The sequence below is a fragment of the Neolamprologus brichardi genome, chromosome 10, assembly GCF_056152115.1.
Source record: "Neolamprologus brichardi isolate AB-2024 chromosome 10, ASM5615211v1, whole genome shotgun sequence".
In the NCBI taxonomy this organism is placed as follows: domain Eukaryota; kingdom Metazoa; phylum Chordata; class Actinopteri; order Cichliformes; family Cichlidae; genus Neolamprologus; species Neolamprologus brichardi.
This window is the reverse complement of record NC_142113.1, coordinates 16,973,744-16,993,825: the sequence shown is the minus strand read 5'-3', so window position 1 is coordinate 16,993,825 and position 20,082 is coordinate 16,973,744. Positions and strand designations below refer to the sequence as shown.

The 20,082-nt window shown below is 40.8% G+C and overlaps 1 protein-coding gene across 3 annotated transcripts in view; it reads left to right on the top strand.

Annotated features, from left to right (window-relative positions):
- The first annotated feature begins 7,212 nt into the window (after positions 1–7,212).
- Positions 7,213–20,082, top strand: part of cadm2a (cell adhesion molecule 2a) — a 204,891-nt gene continuing 192,021 nt past the window's right edge. For all 3 annotated transcript variants that reach the window (XM_006800055.3, XM_006800056.3, XM_006800054.3), the window contains exon 1: positions 7,213–7,671. In XM_006800055.3, the coding sequence (XP_006800118.1) occupies positions 7,611–7,671 (61 nt within the window). In that variant the 5' untranslated portion in view covers positions 7,213–7,610. The remainder of the gene's footprint in view (positions 7,672–20,082) is intronic.

The following is a 20,082-nucleotide window of genomic DNA, read 5'->3' as shown; positions in this document are numbered from 1 at the left end:
TTTACTCCCACTGATTTGGCATCACGAGCACTGCTTAGCTGAATATGGCAATCAAACACGGAAATGTAACTTAAATGGACTGGCTAATAATTTATCACTGACTGCCAAGAAACAGTTGGTGTATTCAGCTCTGGCTACCTCCCCCTAGACCGGTGCTGGATCTGACTGAATCAGATGATGTATTGTGTACAAGTGCATAGACAGACGTACAGGCAGGGAGAAAAAGAAGACGTGGGAAGACAGACAGAGGCTGAAACAAAAATAAGAATCTTGGCTTTTGTTTAGACTTTCTCCTTCGACACTCATTCTGTGCAAATGAGATGGGAAAGTGCTGCAAAGCTTTGTATTCTTTTAATATAACTGAAAACAGTTTAAAATATGCTACAATGTTATACCTAAATTTAGTATCATTTCCACGATGTTGCCAACAGAGTTAAAATACCGCCTTACTGCAATCAAATTTGAATATTAAAGAAAAAAAATAGTGTGTGCGTGTGTGTGTGTTTGGAGGAGGGTTGAGGGTGTCAACTGATAAAGGTGTTGTCTTTGAAATAACTATGCAATGCTGAACTACCAGCAAGACATAATGTGACATTTCACAGGCAACAAAACATGCCTTTTTTTGACCTTAAGTTTACATTTATGAATCAAAATGATACATGCTTACAAACACAAAGCTTTTCTGCTTTTTGTATGGCACGCAGGTTGCACTTCAACAAGTTTAGATTCAAAACAGTGTTTTGCTCCTGCAATACAATTTGGAAAATGGATTATCATTATGACATTTGGATAGCCAAACAATAAGTGATAATATCATATGTAAAATATAGAAAATGTGCTGTGCATGAGGACATGAGGGGTGACTTGAGCCACCCCTCATGTCCTCATATTTTTCTTCCAAGGAGTCTGACTTTTAAATAAAATGTTTTATGGTTTTTCAGCAACAGTTTTCTGGGCTTTTTCTTTTCTTGTTGACTGTTTTTTCACTCTTTTTCTGTCCAGTGCCTGTAACTGATGATTTTCAGAGGAAATACTTTTTTCTTTTTCTTTTTTCTTTTATTAAGCCACATAACACTGACCCATGAATCCTTCAAGTATTAAAAAGACACCTAACTCAAGAGATGAACCAGTGTTGTGTCTAGAAATAATATACAACTTAGGCAGGATTTTAAAGAAAACTATTGTAAGAATTTTAAATGGCATCTTTAGGAATTAAAGTAGATGTATTTGAAAGGCATGTCCTTAAGAAAGACCTGACACAGTGACCTGAGAGATGCAGGTCATGTGTCAGGCACGTCACTTTATCCATCTACTGTTCGCTGAAGTCAGAAATGGTCTCAGTGGAAGACCGGCTGTCAAGAAGCCATTTTTTAAAAAAGGCAAACAGGGAGTAAAGACTGAGGTGTGTGATACAAGAAGGTTTTTACATATTTAAAGCAATTAACATATAAATACTGAAGGTTGTTTCATGGATCAGGAAAGCAGTTCAAAAGAGAAGTGTAGTGCATAAAATAAAAGAGATATTCTATTGATACTTGGTATTGTAAGATACAGTATTAAAGATAAGTAATATCGATTAGTCCATTCATTCTTTATGGTACAGGATTGTAAGGAGAACAATATAGTGGTGCTCTGTTTTATTATGATGATCTGTCTGTGTGTGTAAAGATGCTGCAGGTAAATAACACATTGCTCTAGAGCCCCCAGAGTAGATGCTCTGTTCCTGAATATGCCCACATAGTAGCTCAAAGAAACTAAACTTTATTTCCCGTCTCAGTGCCTCATATCTACTACAAATCAAATAGTAATACACAAAGAACTGTCAACTACAAGTAAATACACATACATACAATAGATCCTCTGAACAGTCTGAGTTTGAGACTGAATATTATGCAGGTGGGGAATCTATCTGGTCGTTTATACCTTTGAATGGATGTGGAATGCTGCCATTCTCATTAACAAGAGGGCAGTCCCTATCGTCTTTGTATGCAGAGTTTGGTCTAGGAACACTTTCCGAGTGAGTGGTACTGAAACAATTGGTGTGCCACTCTAATCTCAACACTGCTGCTGAGCTTTGGATCTGGTTGTATTTGGCAGACAGTCTCCCCTTGTGGTGTGGCAGCCTGCAATAGCTCTGCTCTTTGTGGCACTTCACGGTTGCCAAAATCGGAAGAAAAGGTCATTTATACTGCCGACACAGTGGGAGAAAAACACTCAGGTGTCTGCAAGAGAAGCAGGCTCCATGCTGAAGTTATACATCCATTCTGCAAAGTAGCAACTGTGCTGTAAAGTCTTTTCAGTTACTGGTGCACTCTGCATCTACATATAATTTTCTTTCCCCTCGGTTTCCTGTCTGTGCCGCAGCAGAACTTTTCGCCGTGCTTTTCGCCTCCTACTCTGTCGGATGGATTTCACTTCGCAGTTTTGACATGTATAGCAAGTATACAGTGTTTGTGTTGGCAGGCATTCTATGCTAAATTGCATATATTACCAGCTTAACACAATATTACTACTGATAATGTGATGAGATCCTGCAGTAATTAAATAGCTGTGATTTAGAATGAATTAGTGATTTCATGCTACAGGGTATTCCAGATTTCTGAAGTACCAGGCGGTACTTTTTGCTCGAATTAGACAGTGAAAAGCAGGCAGACGGAAGCTGAAAAATGGATTGCAGGGGAGTGCTGCAGAAAAAGAGTGTGCTCCAAGCCCCTTAAGTCCTGGCAATAACATCAGCACAGTTCCAGATGTCACATCACGAGTCCAAAGAGTATCAAGAAAACACAACATGTAATTTTCAAAACTTACCAAGAGTAGCTGCATCTCTGTGTTTTAATTGAGTTTTGCAACTAAAATGAAAAACCGAGTTTATTATTCATCAGTAAATATGCATACATTTACATGCCATTTCTGTTTATGGTAAACCTCCAGTTTTCTGTCAAGGATGTGGAATTGTTTAGTTTGTTTTCCAGCTTTACTTACTTATTTATTTCAGTTTTGTTATTGTGAGTGGCTTTGACAAAGTAGGTCATTCATTTGAATATGCAGGCACACGGACACATGGCTGAAAGAAAATTTCAATATAAAAGGTGAGGTGATTTATGTGGTGCCCCGCCTTGTTCCATCCAAGCCAAAGTGCTAGGCCCTCAGCTAGCTTGGCAACATGTGTCAGCCTACATTAGGTGGACCAGTGAACAATAGTCTCAGCCAGGAGCAGGTGGTTGTGACTTGAAACTCTGAGAGGAGGGTGTGCACTAATGGCAGTGTGTGTATGTGTGTGTGTGTGTGTGTGTGTGTGTGTGTGTGTGTGTGTGTGTGTGTGTGTGTGTGTGTGACAGAGAGAGGGAGAGAGAGTGAGAGAAAGAGAGGAAGGAGAGAGAGTGGTCTATCTGCCATCTGGAGCGCTGAGACAATCCCAGGTGAGGCGGAAACTTGAATGTGCTGTTTCTATCAGTTCACTGACTGGCCACTCTCCTGGATCCAAATGCTTTTTAGAGGAGACCCCCCTGGTTTCTTTGCTATGCCTCTAGTGATGACACACACCAATTCTGAGAGTGTGAAATGAGCCATTACCAGGTGTGCAGCAGCTCCTCTTAAAGTGGACTGACCCAAAAGAAGATCAGCAGGCCAAGTCAAGTCCAATTTGCTCGTAGAACATTTTTCACAAGCTGATTGAAATATTTTACAGTAAATAAGGGGTGCAGTGTGTGTGTGTGTTTGTGTGTGTGTGTGCAGGCAAGCAAAAACTGTCTTGAAAGAAAGCTTACAGCAGAATAACATTTAAGGTCATTTTTAGCCATCTCAGCTCACTGATTATCAGTAGTAGCGTAGAACAAGTTTGAAATCAAAAATTTGATGTCATTTTTAAATTACTGCAAATTTGTCACACGCGTGCACACCATTCGCCCCAAATAATGAAAAGAATTCAGCAATAGAGATGGATTGTCATGTAGCACTTGCAGAGTTTACCTCGCCTTGTCTGTTAGCAGATAACACTTCCTGCTATGCAGCTTTAGATGTGTGATTGAAATTATGCTGAGTTGCTATTAGTATGAAAAGGCAACTTTGAATAAGCAAAGCTAATTTTATAAATAATGCATAGGGCACATTTATAATCAAGCTAAAGATGCAATCTAAGGGAGCAGCACTGTGCCTTTACCTCAGAACTGTGTCATGAACAAAATTTGGCATACTGTTTCAAAGTATGTGACTGATAAATTATTACATAAAACATTTGTTCCATAACTAATTTTGTTTTGCAATCACACCATATGCACTATCCAAACAGCAACTCCCTAATAGCTGCTGCATCAGACGTTTGATTGCAGAGCTTCTGGTTTCTATTCTATGATTAGTTTTATGATGCTTGAAATTGATTTATGTGTAGAGATCAGTGTTGTTTTGTGCACTTTATCCATTACATTCTTTTGATAGTTTCACAGTGGCCATATTGCCAAGTGGTAATATGCTCAAAGTGCTTCATGTTTCCATGGCATTTTAAAAGACTTGCTCGTTTTAATGTTCTTCGTATCGTCATATGGAATAACAAAGCAGTCGGTAGCCTTTTCTCAAAATGAGAACTCCTCGAGTTGCTCAGCAGGTTCAATTAATTTCCATATACAGTCCAGCAGGCTCTGTGTTTCAGCACTGTCAGGGTGAAATAAGTGATACCAAATGAAAGTACCAAGCTTCAGCTTTCTCGATACAGAAAGATATATGAGACAGGGTGTTTGCACTTTAAGACTTTTAAAACTAATCAGCCAGATACAGATGAACTCAAACAAAATCACCATGTGTGGTGCTTTGTAGAAGGACACAGTGACTACTTCTGATTTATTAATATCATCAAGCTGCACTTTGTTTAGTTTTTGCCTCGCAAACAGTTTTCGGCTTATACACCAGGTCTGTCTTCTTATGTCTCCCATGTCACAGACTTAGATTTCTAGCGACCTCATTTTCAACCTGTTAGTTTTACACTATTTTTGATATCTTGCATTTATTTCTAGCTTTTCTTATTAATATTATCTTTGCTTGCATTTTTACTTGTTGTCAGCCAACAGCTCCACCTTAATCTAAATAAAGCCACAGTTAATCATCAGCAACAGCTGCCTAAGAAATACATTTTACTATTACTACAATGTGTTGAGTAAGTTTTGAATACTTGCAAATTGGCCAAAAAGCTGTCTTACATATAGCTAGTTACACATTAATTCAAACCCTCTGTTTGGTACCATTGTTTTTTATTACCTTTGCCAAGGGGGTCATGTTTGTGGTGGTGCTTGTGTGTGTTTTATCATTATGTCTGTAAACTCAATAGCTCGAAAAGCTTTCACTGAATTCTGATAAAACTTTGTAGGGGTATAGAGTAGGGTCATGTAATTAAATTAATTAAAATTTGGCTTATATCCACCAAGGTCTTCAAGGCCAATGTAATAATTTTGTGGTCAAAAACTGACATAAAACCTTATAACTACAAGTACATATTGTCAACATATAGAAAGTAGCATATAAATATTTGAAATAGCATGCTATATTCAAGCTCTCCTTCAAGGTTACTAGATTGATAATTGATAAAGTGATAAAAAAGTGATAACAATGCTATATAAAGCTAGATAATACGTTTTTAGACTGACAAGAACACATAGGCATGGGATGTTATGAATTTCTTTTGTACATTACAGTAACAGGTTATAACTGATGAAACAACAATATGAAAACATATACAATGTTCCAGCAACGTCTTTGTTTGTCTGTTTGTTTTCTTTTTATTGGAAAACAAAATAAACTTGTGATTAAAAACTTTTTTTCACTTGATATTTAACACATTTAAACAAATTTTTACTGGAAAATGAAATGAGTGCTACATATGTACATATGTAAGTCTGTTTAGTGATAAACAATCCTAATTAATTTCTGTGTTACTTATAGACAGACAGTATGATTGTGACCTAACCATCCAAATTCAGTTTCTCAGACCACCCTTTCAATATACAAAACTACATTAAAATGTGACGATCATACATGATCACATACCTCAGCCATGAGTCCTCAGTCCCGACATGTCAGTCTCACCATGCCCTCGTATTGTGGGACCTGCTCTTTCTTTTCCTGCTTCAGTCTTAACTGCTTTTTCTATCTCTGTCCCTCATACCTATATGCTCCCTTGTCCCCTCACATCCCACTTAACCTCACCATCCGCCAGATTGTCCCCTGCAAGACAATCTTCAAAGCTCAGGTATTTGTCAACCCTAATACTTCACAGTTCTCTAACCTTGATCATCACCATCAACCACGCGGAAAGAGATGAAACGTGTACGTGAGTTACCCAGTTCATGCAGGAGGGCAGCTCACGCTCAGGAGCGTGTCAACACGCACCTTCTGTGTTTTGAATTCAGAGTCCATTCCACGAGTACACTGTAAAAAATGATCGGTCTGTGTCGATTAGGCAGTGCCCAGTAGCAGCATCCCGGAAACAATGCGTTTCACGCCACACTTCAGAGGCTGAAATCACAGATCCCACTCAAACAGCTGAATCGTTTTACGAGTTCTGCAGTGGCTGATTCAGATTGTTTACAGGGAAATTTAAATAAGAATTAATTTACGAATTTCCCAGTGTTTCCGCCCCTTATGCTGCCTTCGTCCCAGCTTTATTATTTAAACTGTATTGGTCATCATCACTCATGCAGTGTATTCGTTTTACTTATAAGAGGCGCGACTGCAGAGTTGCACAATTTTCAAACGTATGTTTATAGAGTGGTGCGTGACAGCGTACTTGCATATGGGTTATCTAACTCTTTTTCTTGTTCATATAATAAAACACACACACACACACACACACAAAAGAATTCTGCTACTGAGCGAGAACATTCCAGGTTACCACGAAACAGCTGCCTTCAGACATTTGCAAAGATTAGTATCACTGACTCGACAAGCTTTGTCCACTTTCCTGTGCGGGGGGGAGGGGGATTAACTCATCTCACTGACCTTCCTTCTGCTGAGACTGAATCATATTTTAACAGTGAATGTCGAAAACCTTGTTGAAAGCGATATTTCTTGCAGTATGCATCGCGCACGCGCATGGCACACGCAAACGCACAGACGCTCTCCCCTCCAGCTTCCCTCCCCCGCGGGTCGTTCTGATTGGTTCACCTTTCATGTCAGTCAGAACCGTGTGGGCGGGACTCAAACAATCCACTCGTGTTCCCTTCGCTGTGGACTGTACGCCACAGCAGACCAAGAGCGGGGCAGACAGTAGTAAGGCAACGGCATTCATCCTGTTACCGGAGGACAACTCTTCTTGGTTCCTGAGGTTTTCGGTTCCTGTTCAGAGGACCGGAAACTAACTCTACACCTTACTGGCGGTGTATTCGTGAAAGAACACCCAAAATATTGTTTTTGATGACCGAGACTTTTTACGTATTCCAAAGCAAGACAGATTGCGGGTCGGGAAGTCGGTTTGCATTAACCCCGTTCCCCGTCTCCAAGAGACGCACAAAAGGCACACTCCCAAGTCTACCTGGATAAGCTGACAAAGCCGTCCGGTTACAGATCCAGAATTGGAGAGGAGAAATAAGCGCGGAAAGACGGGAGCAAGACAAGGGGAAGACAGGATGAAACTCAAGAGTCATTTGATTTTCACCCTCTACACTATTTATGGGATTCTTCTTAAAGGTGAGCCTGGGACGGGTGGTGCGTACGTGCGTGAGTTGTCTGTGTGCGTGATGTGTATACGCGCATGTTCCAGGCCAACAGCAGGGCAGGATAAACCCTCTCCGTTACACACACACTCACAGATAGAGCTTCTCATTCACATGTGCTATACGTGTCTCTGTGCCTGCATATACTGTATACGTGTGTTGAATGGATGCGCGTTTGCCTGAAAACGCGAGGCAGCTAGAGAAGAAAGCGTGCCCTGTAACAGCCAGGTTGGCTGTTAATCTTCGGGAATTAGAATATCCTATTTTCTTAAATGTATGCACTGGGCACGGGTCCTCAACCCAAGCGCGAAAGCCTAAAGTCTGTCGCATCTGTGTCTTTATGATGTTGATGTTGTGTCCTGTGCGTGATTGGTTGTCCAAAAAAAAGAAAAAAAGACACACCTCAAAATGATCACAATAACCGTCCCCCACGGTTGTTTTTGACTTGCAGTACTTAAATGAGTGCCGGAGACACTGGCAGCTTTTTGCGCACCGAACAGTTTGGCACTGCTGGTTAAGGCAGCTTTAGAAGCTCTTTGACATGCGGAGCTTTTTGTTTGCTGAGTGCATTTCCCTGTTTTAATTCATGATTGAGACTTATGTTTAGTCTGCTCTGTTGAGGTATCTGCGTTTTTGCGTACGGTCAGCTCGGGCGGCTTGTGCGTAAGTAACGATTTAAGGAAGCCTGGATTGACGACCACACGTACATGGGTTGATATGGGATCAACAGAGTTCTTGTGTTAAATTCTCAAAAGTTTTCATTCCGACCTGATTGCTCATAATCTTAATGTCCTTCACTCAGATTAAGCCTCACAGTGCTAGTGTAAAATATACTGTACGACTAATTTCTGATTTCAGTTGAGTCTTAAAGGTGTGTGATTTAAAAATATTCTGTTATTTCAACCTTCTTATTTATTTTTGACATCTATAAACAGCTTGCAGCTGTGTTTAGGCATCAGATAATCCAACTGTAAACATTAGTAAGGTGACATTGGGGGTCAAGGTCAACTGCTTTTACTAGGAATGCAACATTGGCAAAGGCTAGAATCCAAACAAAGTGGCACTATATGTAATTTTTCAGTTTTTGTTTTGACATATTAACTTCTTTTAAATGGAGACACACATAAATGTCCATAGATCAGATGGCAAATGCCATCTTCGATGTTATGATTATTAAATGTTTGTCGGTTTGGAATGTATATAAAAGAAAAAAAATGAAAAAGTGCTGTTGTGGTATTTTAGACTCTGATTTTGAGAATACACATCATAGTGAAACCACTGAAATTCTACTGTACATTTCAGCATCAATTTTACATAAATTCTCTGTAACCCCTATATTAAGCGCTGGATGGCGTTCAGCCCTTTAGGCATGCAAATTGACATTATAGTATTCCTATTTATGTACAAAGTAAAAGAGGGAACACAGGCTCTTGAGATTCTGGAATGGACCGGAAGGAGAGGGGATGAATTTACTTTGACACAACTGTTAGTCTCTCAGCAGGGCCACGTTTGCCACACAAACCTTTTAGTCCACTTCACTCCCTGTTTCAAATGATATCATGATGTATTTAAAGAACTGCGTGGCAAATATATCAACATGAAAGGCAAAATTAGCGACATCTTGACTTGAGGAAAAAGAGAAATCTCAAATAAGAGAGCATTTGTGCTTGATTCCCTTGATCATTTGTTGTTGTCTCTTTGAAGTGCACGTGTGTGTGTGCATAAGAGCGAAATGAGAGAGAGCAGTCCTTTCTTAATAACCGCATGATTAGAGCAATTCTTGACTTAATGAATGGGTTTGTAATAAGGTATCTTAGGGTAGATCTGACAGCTTCCATTGCAGGATTTACTGATGTTCCCGAGCCTTTCTTTTTCCTGCTCATTCTCTTAAGGCTGGCATGCTCTGTGAGTATGTGTGCATTTGATTATGGGTATGTGTGTTTGCATATATTCCTATAAATGCGTGCCCTATGTTTATAGCTTATGTTTGAAGAGGCCTAAGCAAAGCCATAAGCATTCCGCCAACAGCAGAGCTCGTTGCATGTGTGGCTCCCCACCACACACACACTCACATGAGGCTCTTTCCCTCTCGTCCTAACCCTGAAGAGGATAATGCTAGGCTGCTTGATTTGAACAGTCATCTCTAGGTGCAAGGCCTATTATTGCATAGGTTTCACACAGCAGGCAGTTCAGCCTCCACCTGAATGAAGTCTATCAAGCCGAAGACATATCCGCGCGCTCCGTAAATGACAGCTGTTTCAGCCCCTCTGGCCTCAAGCCAGCTGGCATCAAGAGATCCCGAGACTCTAAATTTCTGTCACCGACGAGACCTGCGCCACATATAGTGCGAACGCGAAATGTTGTGATGGAGGTCGTTGTTTACCAACAGCCCGAGTTGTTAGCATATTATTCTGTGTGTTTCATGTGCCCATGCCGTAGCCAGAGAAAACAGCCTGTTATGCAAATGGGTCTCTTACGTAAGAGCTCAGGGCTGAGCAGCAGGCGAGTGGAGATAGAGGCAGCGAGTGACAGAGAAACAGGGAGATGTTCTAGAATAGAGGAGTTGATGTAAGAGTAATGTGGGAGCAGAGGTGTGGAGGAGGAATGTGCAATCTCCTCAACTAAAGTGTGTGATATGTGCGCTGGTTGTTGTTTGCTGTTTGGATGCTAGTTTATCTTTGCTGCTCTGTCTGTTTCTTGTCGCTTTGCCTGCCTGGCAGTCTGTCTGTTTTGAACTCTGATCTTGCTACCCTAAATACAGACCCCCGCTGAGGGATGTGTTTATCCCTGCAGTGAGTCTAAGCTGCTGAAGACTGACCCTCCATCCTTCTGTACTTCCGTCCATCCCTCCCTCTCTTCATCCTCCCATCCTGGTGTGGAGCTTTGTACCACAGCAGCGTGGGAAAGCTTCTGATAACAAGCAGCCTTGTGTGTGTGTGTGTGTTTACAGAGCCACTGATTACACGGGAAAAACAAGATTTCTGTCTTTCGTGCTCACTTGCACTTTCCCTCCCACTTCTGTGTGCGTGCGTGTATTTTCACGGTCATGCTTTGACGCAAACCGCATGTGGTGTACTCCGGTACCTTTTACCTGGGCTATGAAGCTCCGGTACTGAGAACACTCAGTCTAGCAACACTGGCACTATGTGCATTGCATAGTACACACACACACTTGGAGCTCCACTGTGGATTCATTGCTGCTCTGCCAAGGGATTTCCCATGATCAAAGCCAGTCTTTTGTTAGTCCAGGTGTTAAAAAAGTTAAAACAGAAAGGAGGAGGAGGCTGGAGGGGAACATAGTAAGATTCAGAGCTTACACGCTCTTCCGCTCTTCATGGCAGAGCAGAGATGTGTCACTCCAGAACTGCTCCAGAAAAAAAAAAGAAGCAAAAACATTGTGATCCTGCCACCTGTTCCAACTGTTTCCATATCACTAAACCAGTGCATGTGGACAGGTTTTGCTTGGGAATACAAAGCTATGATAAGTTAAATACAGAGACTCTGCTGTATTTAAACACAGGGATAAAATGAGGCAAGAAGAGGCAGGAGGCCAAGCATTGTTAAGCTTAATACACATGTTGTCGCAGATGGCAGAGATTCAGAGGTGGCAAAAACACATGTAGTAAGACACATGGGCGAAATAAAATGTTTTTATGCAAATGTCCTCCAGTGTGTAGAGTGCTAGCCAATAGCTCAGTTACTAAACCAGTCTGTGGAAATCTCTGAGGCATTTATATGAGCCTGCAAAATAGGATGCACCCACACCGAGTGACGCAGCAGAGACACCAGTGCCAGGCGGACGGAGTGTCATTGTTAAACCACACAACTTCAGAAGTGTTTGTTATATAGAGGACTGTATCAAGGTGAAATTCAACTCAAAATTCCAAAAATAAAATGAACTGATTTTTTTTTTTAAGTCGTGGAATTCTTTCTGTCATGATGAAAACTGCAGAAAACATGGCCAAATTAGTATGTGCCCATTGCTAAGTATCTCCAGATATGAAGTGGTGGCATGACTCATCCTGCCTGTAGGATGGGCTGGCTGTGGTTCCAGAGGTAGAACAGAGTGTCTGTGATTTAAAGTGTCCTTGGGCAAGATGCCGCACCTCAAACCTTAGTGTGTGTCTGTGTGTGTGTGAAGTAGAAAGCCCTGTATGTATTAAATGTATTGATATGAATGAGAAAGTAGTAAACGTGGCTTATGTATGATGTGCTTTTAATCCAGCTAGAAAAGCGGTATATAAATGCCATTTACCTTTCATTGCATGTCTAAACACAGTGACATATGTGCCGACTGCTGATGTTTTTCATGTACGTTCAACGACCCATTTTGTAGGTAAACGCACAAATCAAATAGCTTTAAAGCAGACACGCAGCTTGTTGAATTCTATAATGCAGGGTTTTACAAATCCTGCTGACTATCACCTGAAATATAGAAATAGTCTTGAATGATTTTCTGTCTGATACTGTGGTCTTTTTAATCACTGCACATTTCAAGTGTAAATGTTTTTTAAAAAAAAAAACCTTTGCAGTTATGCTGCCAGGCAGAAGTTCAAGAGCACGTCATATTTAGAAGTAGTATAAGTGGTATTTTAATTTTAATAAATAGTATATTAGATTAACCCAGTTGACAGACGTTTTCGAGTAGATTCATATGCTCATGGTGCTGTTAGAGAACTGAAACACAGAAAGTGCCAAACAAACCTTTTCCCCCACAAATAAACATCTTTGTAGTGAATCCGTGTAGAATAAATGTAGATTTGTATTTTGGCGTCAGGGCTGTGTTTCGTATCTCTTAAGCAAAGTGTAATTTAAAGGCAGCCCAAAGCGTGAGAAGGGAGAGATCAAATGCAGCTTTCCGTGGAGAATGGTGAAAATACAAGCCCACAGGTGGATTTGGCTGCAGCAGCGGCATCAGCAGACAGCAAGTTTGCACCCTAAATAGACCTCCCGGTAGGAGAAATAAGTGTGCGAGCTCAGCTAACATATCAGCTGATGGGGCTTTTCTTCAAAGTTGAAATGCTGCTTTTTATGTGTACAAGTAAGAAGATGAACTAAAGTGCTTGTGTCAATGTATGACGTTCATCAGCCTGCTCTGACCACAGCACCCATTCAGTATGATGCGTCATTCTCATGAAGGTACTTAATGCTAGCCGTTTCATTCCATCTTGTAGGCAGACCTCTGTGTTTAGCTGCTTTTAGTTTGAGTCTGACTACAGAGAGCAGATATCATCTCACCCTGAAAATTAATCACACGCGCACCCATCGGGAAGGAGACAGACAGCGTTATTGGGTGTTAGTGTGTCTGTGTGTACGCATGCTTGCATATGTGATGTCTGCATTAGCAGTGAATTCCAAAGGATTAGCGAGTAGCTAATCTGAAGCTCCAGTCTTTGACAAACCATGTGTTACTAATCTCAAACACTATGGAATAAAGAGACACAAACACAATCACCTTTTGGATTAAAGCTCTCCCTACAGAGAGTGTTGCAGGGAGAGTGTCTTTTCACTTTTGCTCAAAACAGTACAAGAACATTCAGAGTGAAAAGTAAAGGAGAAATGAAAGAAAACTAAAGATAGCTACATTGTTTTCTGCTTCTTTATTTTCTTTCTTAATCTCACACACATACAAAGACCTTACAGAATCAAACGGGCTGATTTGATGTGCTTTCAGTTTAACCTACTGTGCTCTTCAGGTTATCATAGGGTTTCCTGTCTGAGAACTCTGAGCCTTGATAAGTTCTTTATATTTTATTCCATGTGCTCTTTCATCTGACAGCTTCTTTTCCCACAATTCACAGAGGGCCAGAGTCTGTGTAAGAGTGTAAGAGTGATTTCCTTCTTCTCAACTTTGCCTACTTATATGCTGTGCCCCGTCGGTGTTATTTGTTTGTGGACTCTGTTCCCTAACAGACAAAATAATTTGGCCAGCAAAGTTAGCCCATATTATGTACAGAACGATACTCACAGAGCCATATTTTCTGTATACAGTAAATAAACATGTACAAATGTGAAAACAAAAACCCGGCAGTGTGGAGGAAAAAAAACAAAAACAAAACCTGCCAAATCTCTTGTTTTCATGGTCTGCATTTGCTCTGATAATATTGACCCAACGTGGGATGCAGCTTCAAAATCTTGGCTTTTTTTCCCACTTTATTGCTGCTCTTTTGGTGGCAAAGATTCATCTTTCCCTGTCCGCGTGCACACATATTTGTTTTCATCAAATCTGAGTTGTCAGGAAGAGTTTACAAGAAAAAAATGGTGAAACATTTTGGAAGCAGACCAAAACACAATAGGGTAGAGAGAGAGAGAGAGAGAGATGCAACTTCAGGGCTAAAGATTTGAGGCGTTTTTCTAAATTCTTTTTTGTCTTCTTGTACAGTCTGGTCGAAACAGGAAATTAACCCGTATCCGTGGAGAATCCCACAGGTGCACTCACAATCTCTGCTTCTGTTTCATAAAGCAACCCCTAAAATGGCTCACATCCTTTTTTGCATTTCCTCCTAATGATGATTCTACATTTTTTTTAATGGATGGCAGCACTTTATCATTTCTCATTGCTATAATTTACTTTTAAATCAGCATTAAAATGCAGCTGCATTAGTGGCAGCTGCATAAAACTTTCCGTGCATATACTTCATTTTAATTTAATGGTTCTTTTATATTCTGCAAAACACCAATTTGGCCCTTAACTGCTTAACTTGTGCATATACATTAACAATATGGAAGTATTACATGATACTAATTGAAAAGCAGGATTTACGACATCCACAATCGCACAACTATGCACTTGTTTTACCATTATGGTCTCAAAGGAAAGCTAAAGCTAATTGAAATATAATTCCCCAAAGACACATGTTCATGTTAATTGACGCTATGTGCGCCTCTATTTGTGTGTGCGCGCACTTGAGTGTGTATGTTTTTTGTATTCGTCTTATCGCCAGAAGTCACTTTCTAGTCCCTTGTCTAATCATCAGCTGGAGGGTCTCCTCACATCTTAATTTAGTCTGCGGGAGCTATTAAGCACCCTTTTGCATGATCACCATTCATAAACACATCTAATGTAGCAAAGTTATTCACTTAGAATCTCCTGATGTTGGCTCAGACTCCGATCAAATCGGTATTTTCACCGTAAATCACCGTAGCTCAGTTTTTACCAAATTGTTATTTCAGGACTTTAGATCCGAGAACAAGTGGAGGACTGTGTGTACTTGTGTGCATGGGTTTCTGTGTGTGTGCATGTGTGTGAAACTGGAGATTATATTTAAAGGCTGTAATTCAGTGATTACTTTTGAGAGCTACAAGTGTGAAATTTCATCCGGTTAAAAAGATTTTACACCATAAGCCCATACACCTGTTTACAGACGCACAATTACACAAAACACACACACACACAGCATCAACATCAATTGTAAAAAGATGCAAAGATGGCATTTGGACGAAGGCTTTTCTTCGTTGCACTTGGTACACTTGTGTAAATGTGTAAATGTTGACTTTCGAATATCTTTGTAAGCTCGTATAGGCTCTCTGTGTATACACAGGCCGCACTGTATGACATCTTGATATCGGCTGGGGTCTGTGTCATATAGGTGTTTATAGCAGTATGGATCCAGCTTGTGAGTATTTCAAAATCCTATGTGGCTTCTAAGTTTAGACTCTGGCCGCTCTGTGTGTAGAAATTGCTCCAGGCCTGTTGTACAGGGGAGGGAAGATGGAGTCAAGTGAGACAATTTATAACAGTTAAAAACCAAATGAACTGAGACCCTTGGCTTGGGTGAGCGAGCGGCAGCATACATAATGTGCCTTAGGGATTTCTTCTCCGCACACATTGTGCTACGCAGTGTTGCGAGTGTGCGTGTGTATGTGTGTGTGTGTGTGTCCAAGCTAGCAAACACGTAGCACACAGAAACACGCACCCCTCTCTGCCATCTGTCTCTGTTTGCCACAATGCAAATCCATTATATGCTACACAACATTATTCCCCCCATCCTAAGTGGCACACACCCCTAAGCTTACTTCCACTATCCTCCTCGGTGGAACGGTGACAATTTGCTACCACATACACATCTTTGTTAAAGATGCTGTGGCATGTTTCCAGCTGGATTTTAATACATATTTTCATGCTCCATTTAAATTTTTTTCGTAACTTCGCGTTTAGCATTGAAGCGCTGAGATTTTACAAGCCTGTTTGCTTGTTCCTGCTGCCTCATGTGGAAATTAGTGTGGTGATTTATTTATTTTTATTTCCAATTGGTCCCTTTCGAACCATCGCCGGACCCTAATAATCCTGCTTCATCCAGTTATTAATTTTTGCATTTTGGCAGACAGACTGAACGCAAGCACATGCACAGACACACACACGCACACACTGCATGAATCTGGGTAAGGCTTGGCTCAGTAGTTTTATAGCTAACTCATCTCCAGTTCTAATCAAAAAGCTTCCCCAGCCCTGAACCTCCTGCTGAGGAAACAAAGAAGTTATTATGTTTTTAAATGGTCTCCAATTACGGGTAATTTCACCGCCTATCTTAAAGCTATTTGCTTTTCTCTCACTTTGCTCCGGTTGGGTTGAGCAAGCATTGTGCTTTGCAAAAACAACGAGCAGACAAGTTCGACATACAGCAGATGCATTCTTTTGGAAAGCAGAGCGGTCCCCTTTTTTTGCAGCCCTTTCCCGGCTCTGCTCATCTCTTATCATGAGAAATGGCAAACACAGTCAACTCAATTCCTTCTTTATCTTCCTCATTATTGTTTGGCTCACAGAACTCTCAATTACCCCGTCCATCTCTTATACAGTCAAAAGCTCCCACTGGCTGAAGCTGGTAAATATTCTCACGTAGTTAGAATCTAGTGAGTCTCATTTGCGAGTGATGTTAATATACATATAAACATGTACACATGCTGTGCTTGAAACAAATTTCAAACAGTGTAATCTAATCAGTTAGCAGCCTGGTGCTGCATTTTTATGTTTGAATAATTTTATGTTGCTGCACAGAGCCTTGCTGACAGTTTCGAATGTTAAACGGTGCCCCACCTGGGGAGTGAATTTGGTTTTGATGGATTTGGGTTTCATTTGTGCGTTGGGATTCTGGCAGTTGTCTTTTAGTTTTAGTTTTTTACGACATTTCAATGATAGAGGCACTCTTCAGCAGAAAATTTGTCAATGCAAGCATTTGATTAATACGTTGCACTCGCATTTTCTGACCATTTCACATCCAAATAAATTCTATATTTGCAGAAACTGAACTACACCGGATGCAAAATGCACAGGCAAACAATTAAAACTATGAATCACAGGTAGCCAGCAGTTTCTGACGCAAACTCTCAGCTTTGCTATTAAACCCATTTATTCATGGTAACTGTTTGCTTTACAAGACACTGAACGTGTTTAGCAATATTCCTTTTTTGAAAGTATAGTTTCTTCTTTTCTTACTGCTTCCTTAGCTTCCACTCTAAATTCGTACTATGGCTAAAATCCTAGACTCGTTTTCCCCGCATGCAAATGCTGCTGTATGTGTATCCAGTTCAAATGGACCAGCTAATGCTAATCTCTGCTAATCCTCTGAGAAGCACCCTCAGAACAACATTATCATGCTACTCTGTAGCTGAGATGGATAGTGGGAGAGAGGGGACAAAAATGGTGAAAGGAGACATAAGCGGGGCAAATATTCAAACCTTAACAGATGACTCACACACACAGACACACACGCCAATCCTGGTCACCTGACTGTGTCCGCCTTTGCACAGACGCACACACACAAAGAGAGAGAGAGAGAGAGAGAAAGAGAGAGGGAACTCTCTAGGCGCAGTAGTATTAATGAAGCAGTGTTAACCACAGTTATACTGAGGAGGTAAGGGGTAGCCTACTGTTCAGGACTAAGTGGTGATCCTAAGCCCTTGCCTTAATGCACTGACCACTCTAATTCTGAGCCTCTAAACGACAAGAAGCCATATCTTTAGGCTGTATTAGTTCCTCGACACAGGTGATCATAGTTTAGCTTGCTTGGGAGGAAGCCTTTAATCCTAGTACCACCTTTTGACCTCATAGGCATTATGTTTGTAAAACTGAAGTCCCTTAGAGTTACATTTGAATACGATAGCAACTTACTTAGCTAAGGCGATTCTCAGAAATGTACACTGTAGGAATAGTACAGTGTACATAGATTTTTATATTGGTTGTGTTTTTATTGAGATTTACATGCTCGTGCCCGTATGGGATTGCGTTATTTTCGAGCCTTTAATCAAAAGCTGCAGTTTTGATACGTTTTCCTGACGTCAGCGCCTGTGCTTTCTTTGATGTAATCTTATGTCCCACGTAATGTAGCTCTGCTTGTAAGTAAAATGAAACTGATAAGTCAAAGATAGTCATGCAATTGATTAATTGCAGTCTTGCACTTGTACTCTAGCGCTGCTAATTCGCACACTACTCGCACATTCATGATGTTTACGAGGAGACATCGTCGCATGTATAGGCATGTCCCTCCCACAGATAGCAAATATGACATTTAAAATCAACGCCACTTTTCCAGTTTAAATTAAGTGAAATGCTGAAATCACTGACATTATGGTACATTATTTCTGTGCGTGGCACAGCACAGCAAGGCGCTGTTTGAAAAAAAAAAATCATATCGTCCTTGGGAAGAAAAAAAAATTAAGCAAGACGTATCAGAGACTAGGGCTGAATTAACTCGAAGCAAGTAGACATTTACTTGTTAATTTGTATTAAATTAGGCCTTTTAAAGTATGACACTACACCAAACAGAATGATTGCTTGGACCGCTTGCATTGCTTTCATCCCTTTCCAGCTCGATTCTCAAAATTAGCAGCATAACTCCTGAAGTAGCAGCTCTCCTGATATCCAGTGGGTACTTATCATTCAAAGGAGGCCACCTCGATAAAAGAGATAACAAGAAAGCAGAACCGAGGAGGAAGGCACAAGCAAAGACAGCAGAGAATTCACCAGGGGAAGGTGATGGGTTGTTTTGAGATGCTATGCAAGTATTTGTTGTGCCTGTGGCTTGGCTGGTGTTCTGTATGACATGCTATTGGCCACTGCTGTGTCAACACTGTCTTTAGGTCTCACTATGATAAGATGACATGAGACAGGAATGGGGGTTACAGCAAAACACTGTGAGTGCCTGCGACACAAAATGGGTGGAGGGTGAGGGAATGTGAGAATTCGGAGGATGTGGTGGTAACAGGATGGATGAGGGGAGAATAGAGGAATTCCCCAGTGCAGTGGGGGGGAAAATAAGAGAGCCCCCAAAAAACGAACAGCAGCCATGCATGAAATATTCAGGAAATGAGACTTGACACATCTTCAGATTTGTCCTCAAACACCTAAACTCAGGCACAACATCTCACAAACGCAAGTGGTATTCACAAAGAGTTTGACGCATTTATTATATATCACAATGAAGAGATGGAGCCTCACAGGGTCTGTATCACTTTTGTGAATGCAGAAAAAAAAGGTTGGATTTTCTATTTAAGTTTCACCAATGCATAAAAAGCACACACATAGCATATAGATTTTGATGTCAGTCATTCTTATAGTTGTATGAAACATGCAGACCCCCGAATGTGAAAGCTGCTGGGCTGCCCTCCAGTTAGTAATGCAGCAATGCAAATGTGTTTCAGTCGAGAAAGAAAGTTGTGTCACATGTTTTCACTTCACTACTTTGTCTCTCTCTTTTTGCATCTCCTTTCGCTCTTCTCCCGTCTCTCTCCTGGATATTTCGTTTCTCTCTCACCCCCGACACCACTCTCTCCAGTGTCACCCTTGGCTTTCATCTTGCCAGGGTGCTTCCTTTATAAGAATACTCCAATTGGCTGACAAGCGCCCTTGTCAGACACCATTCATTGCACTTGCGTAGATATGAAAAGTGTTTTAACAAGCACCACTGAGTTTTGCAGTGTAGTGGAAGCTGCATACCAATGGCAGGCAATGCAGATCCTGTGACCGAATTAAAGAAGCTGTGAAGTTTGGAAAAATTTATGTTGATGTCCTTGTCAGACGTTAAAGTTTTACTGCAGCACCCACGAGGTGGTGACTAACTACAGTTGATTTTGTTTTGCTGTTATCCGTAGGTAATTTGGACAGCAGTGAACTGGATTCTGAGCACATTTTGTGAATTTGATTTACCAGAGACAGAGGTGGCAATTAAATTTTATTCTTAAAAAAGTGCACTCAATCACGGCTATCACAGAAGTGACTTCCACTGGATATTTATATACTGTGGCACATAGTGTATAATTAGGTGTGTTAATAGTTAATAATCATTAATAATTAATAGTTATGTTAAGACTTTCTTTCTCATTTATAATCTCCATAGACTGCTGTCTGGAGACTGGTTGACAAAAGCAAAAGAGCAAGGTACAGCAGCCA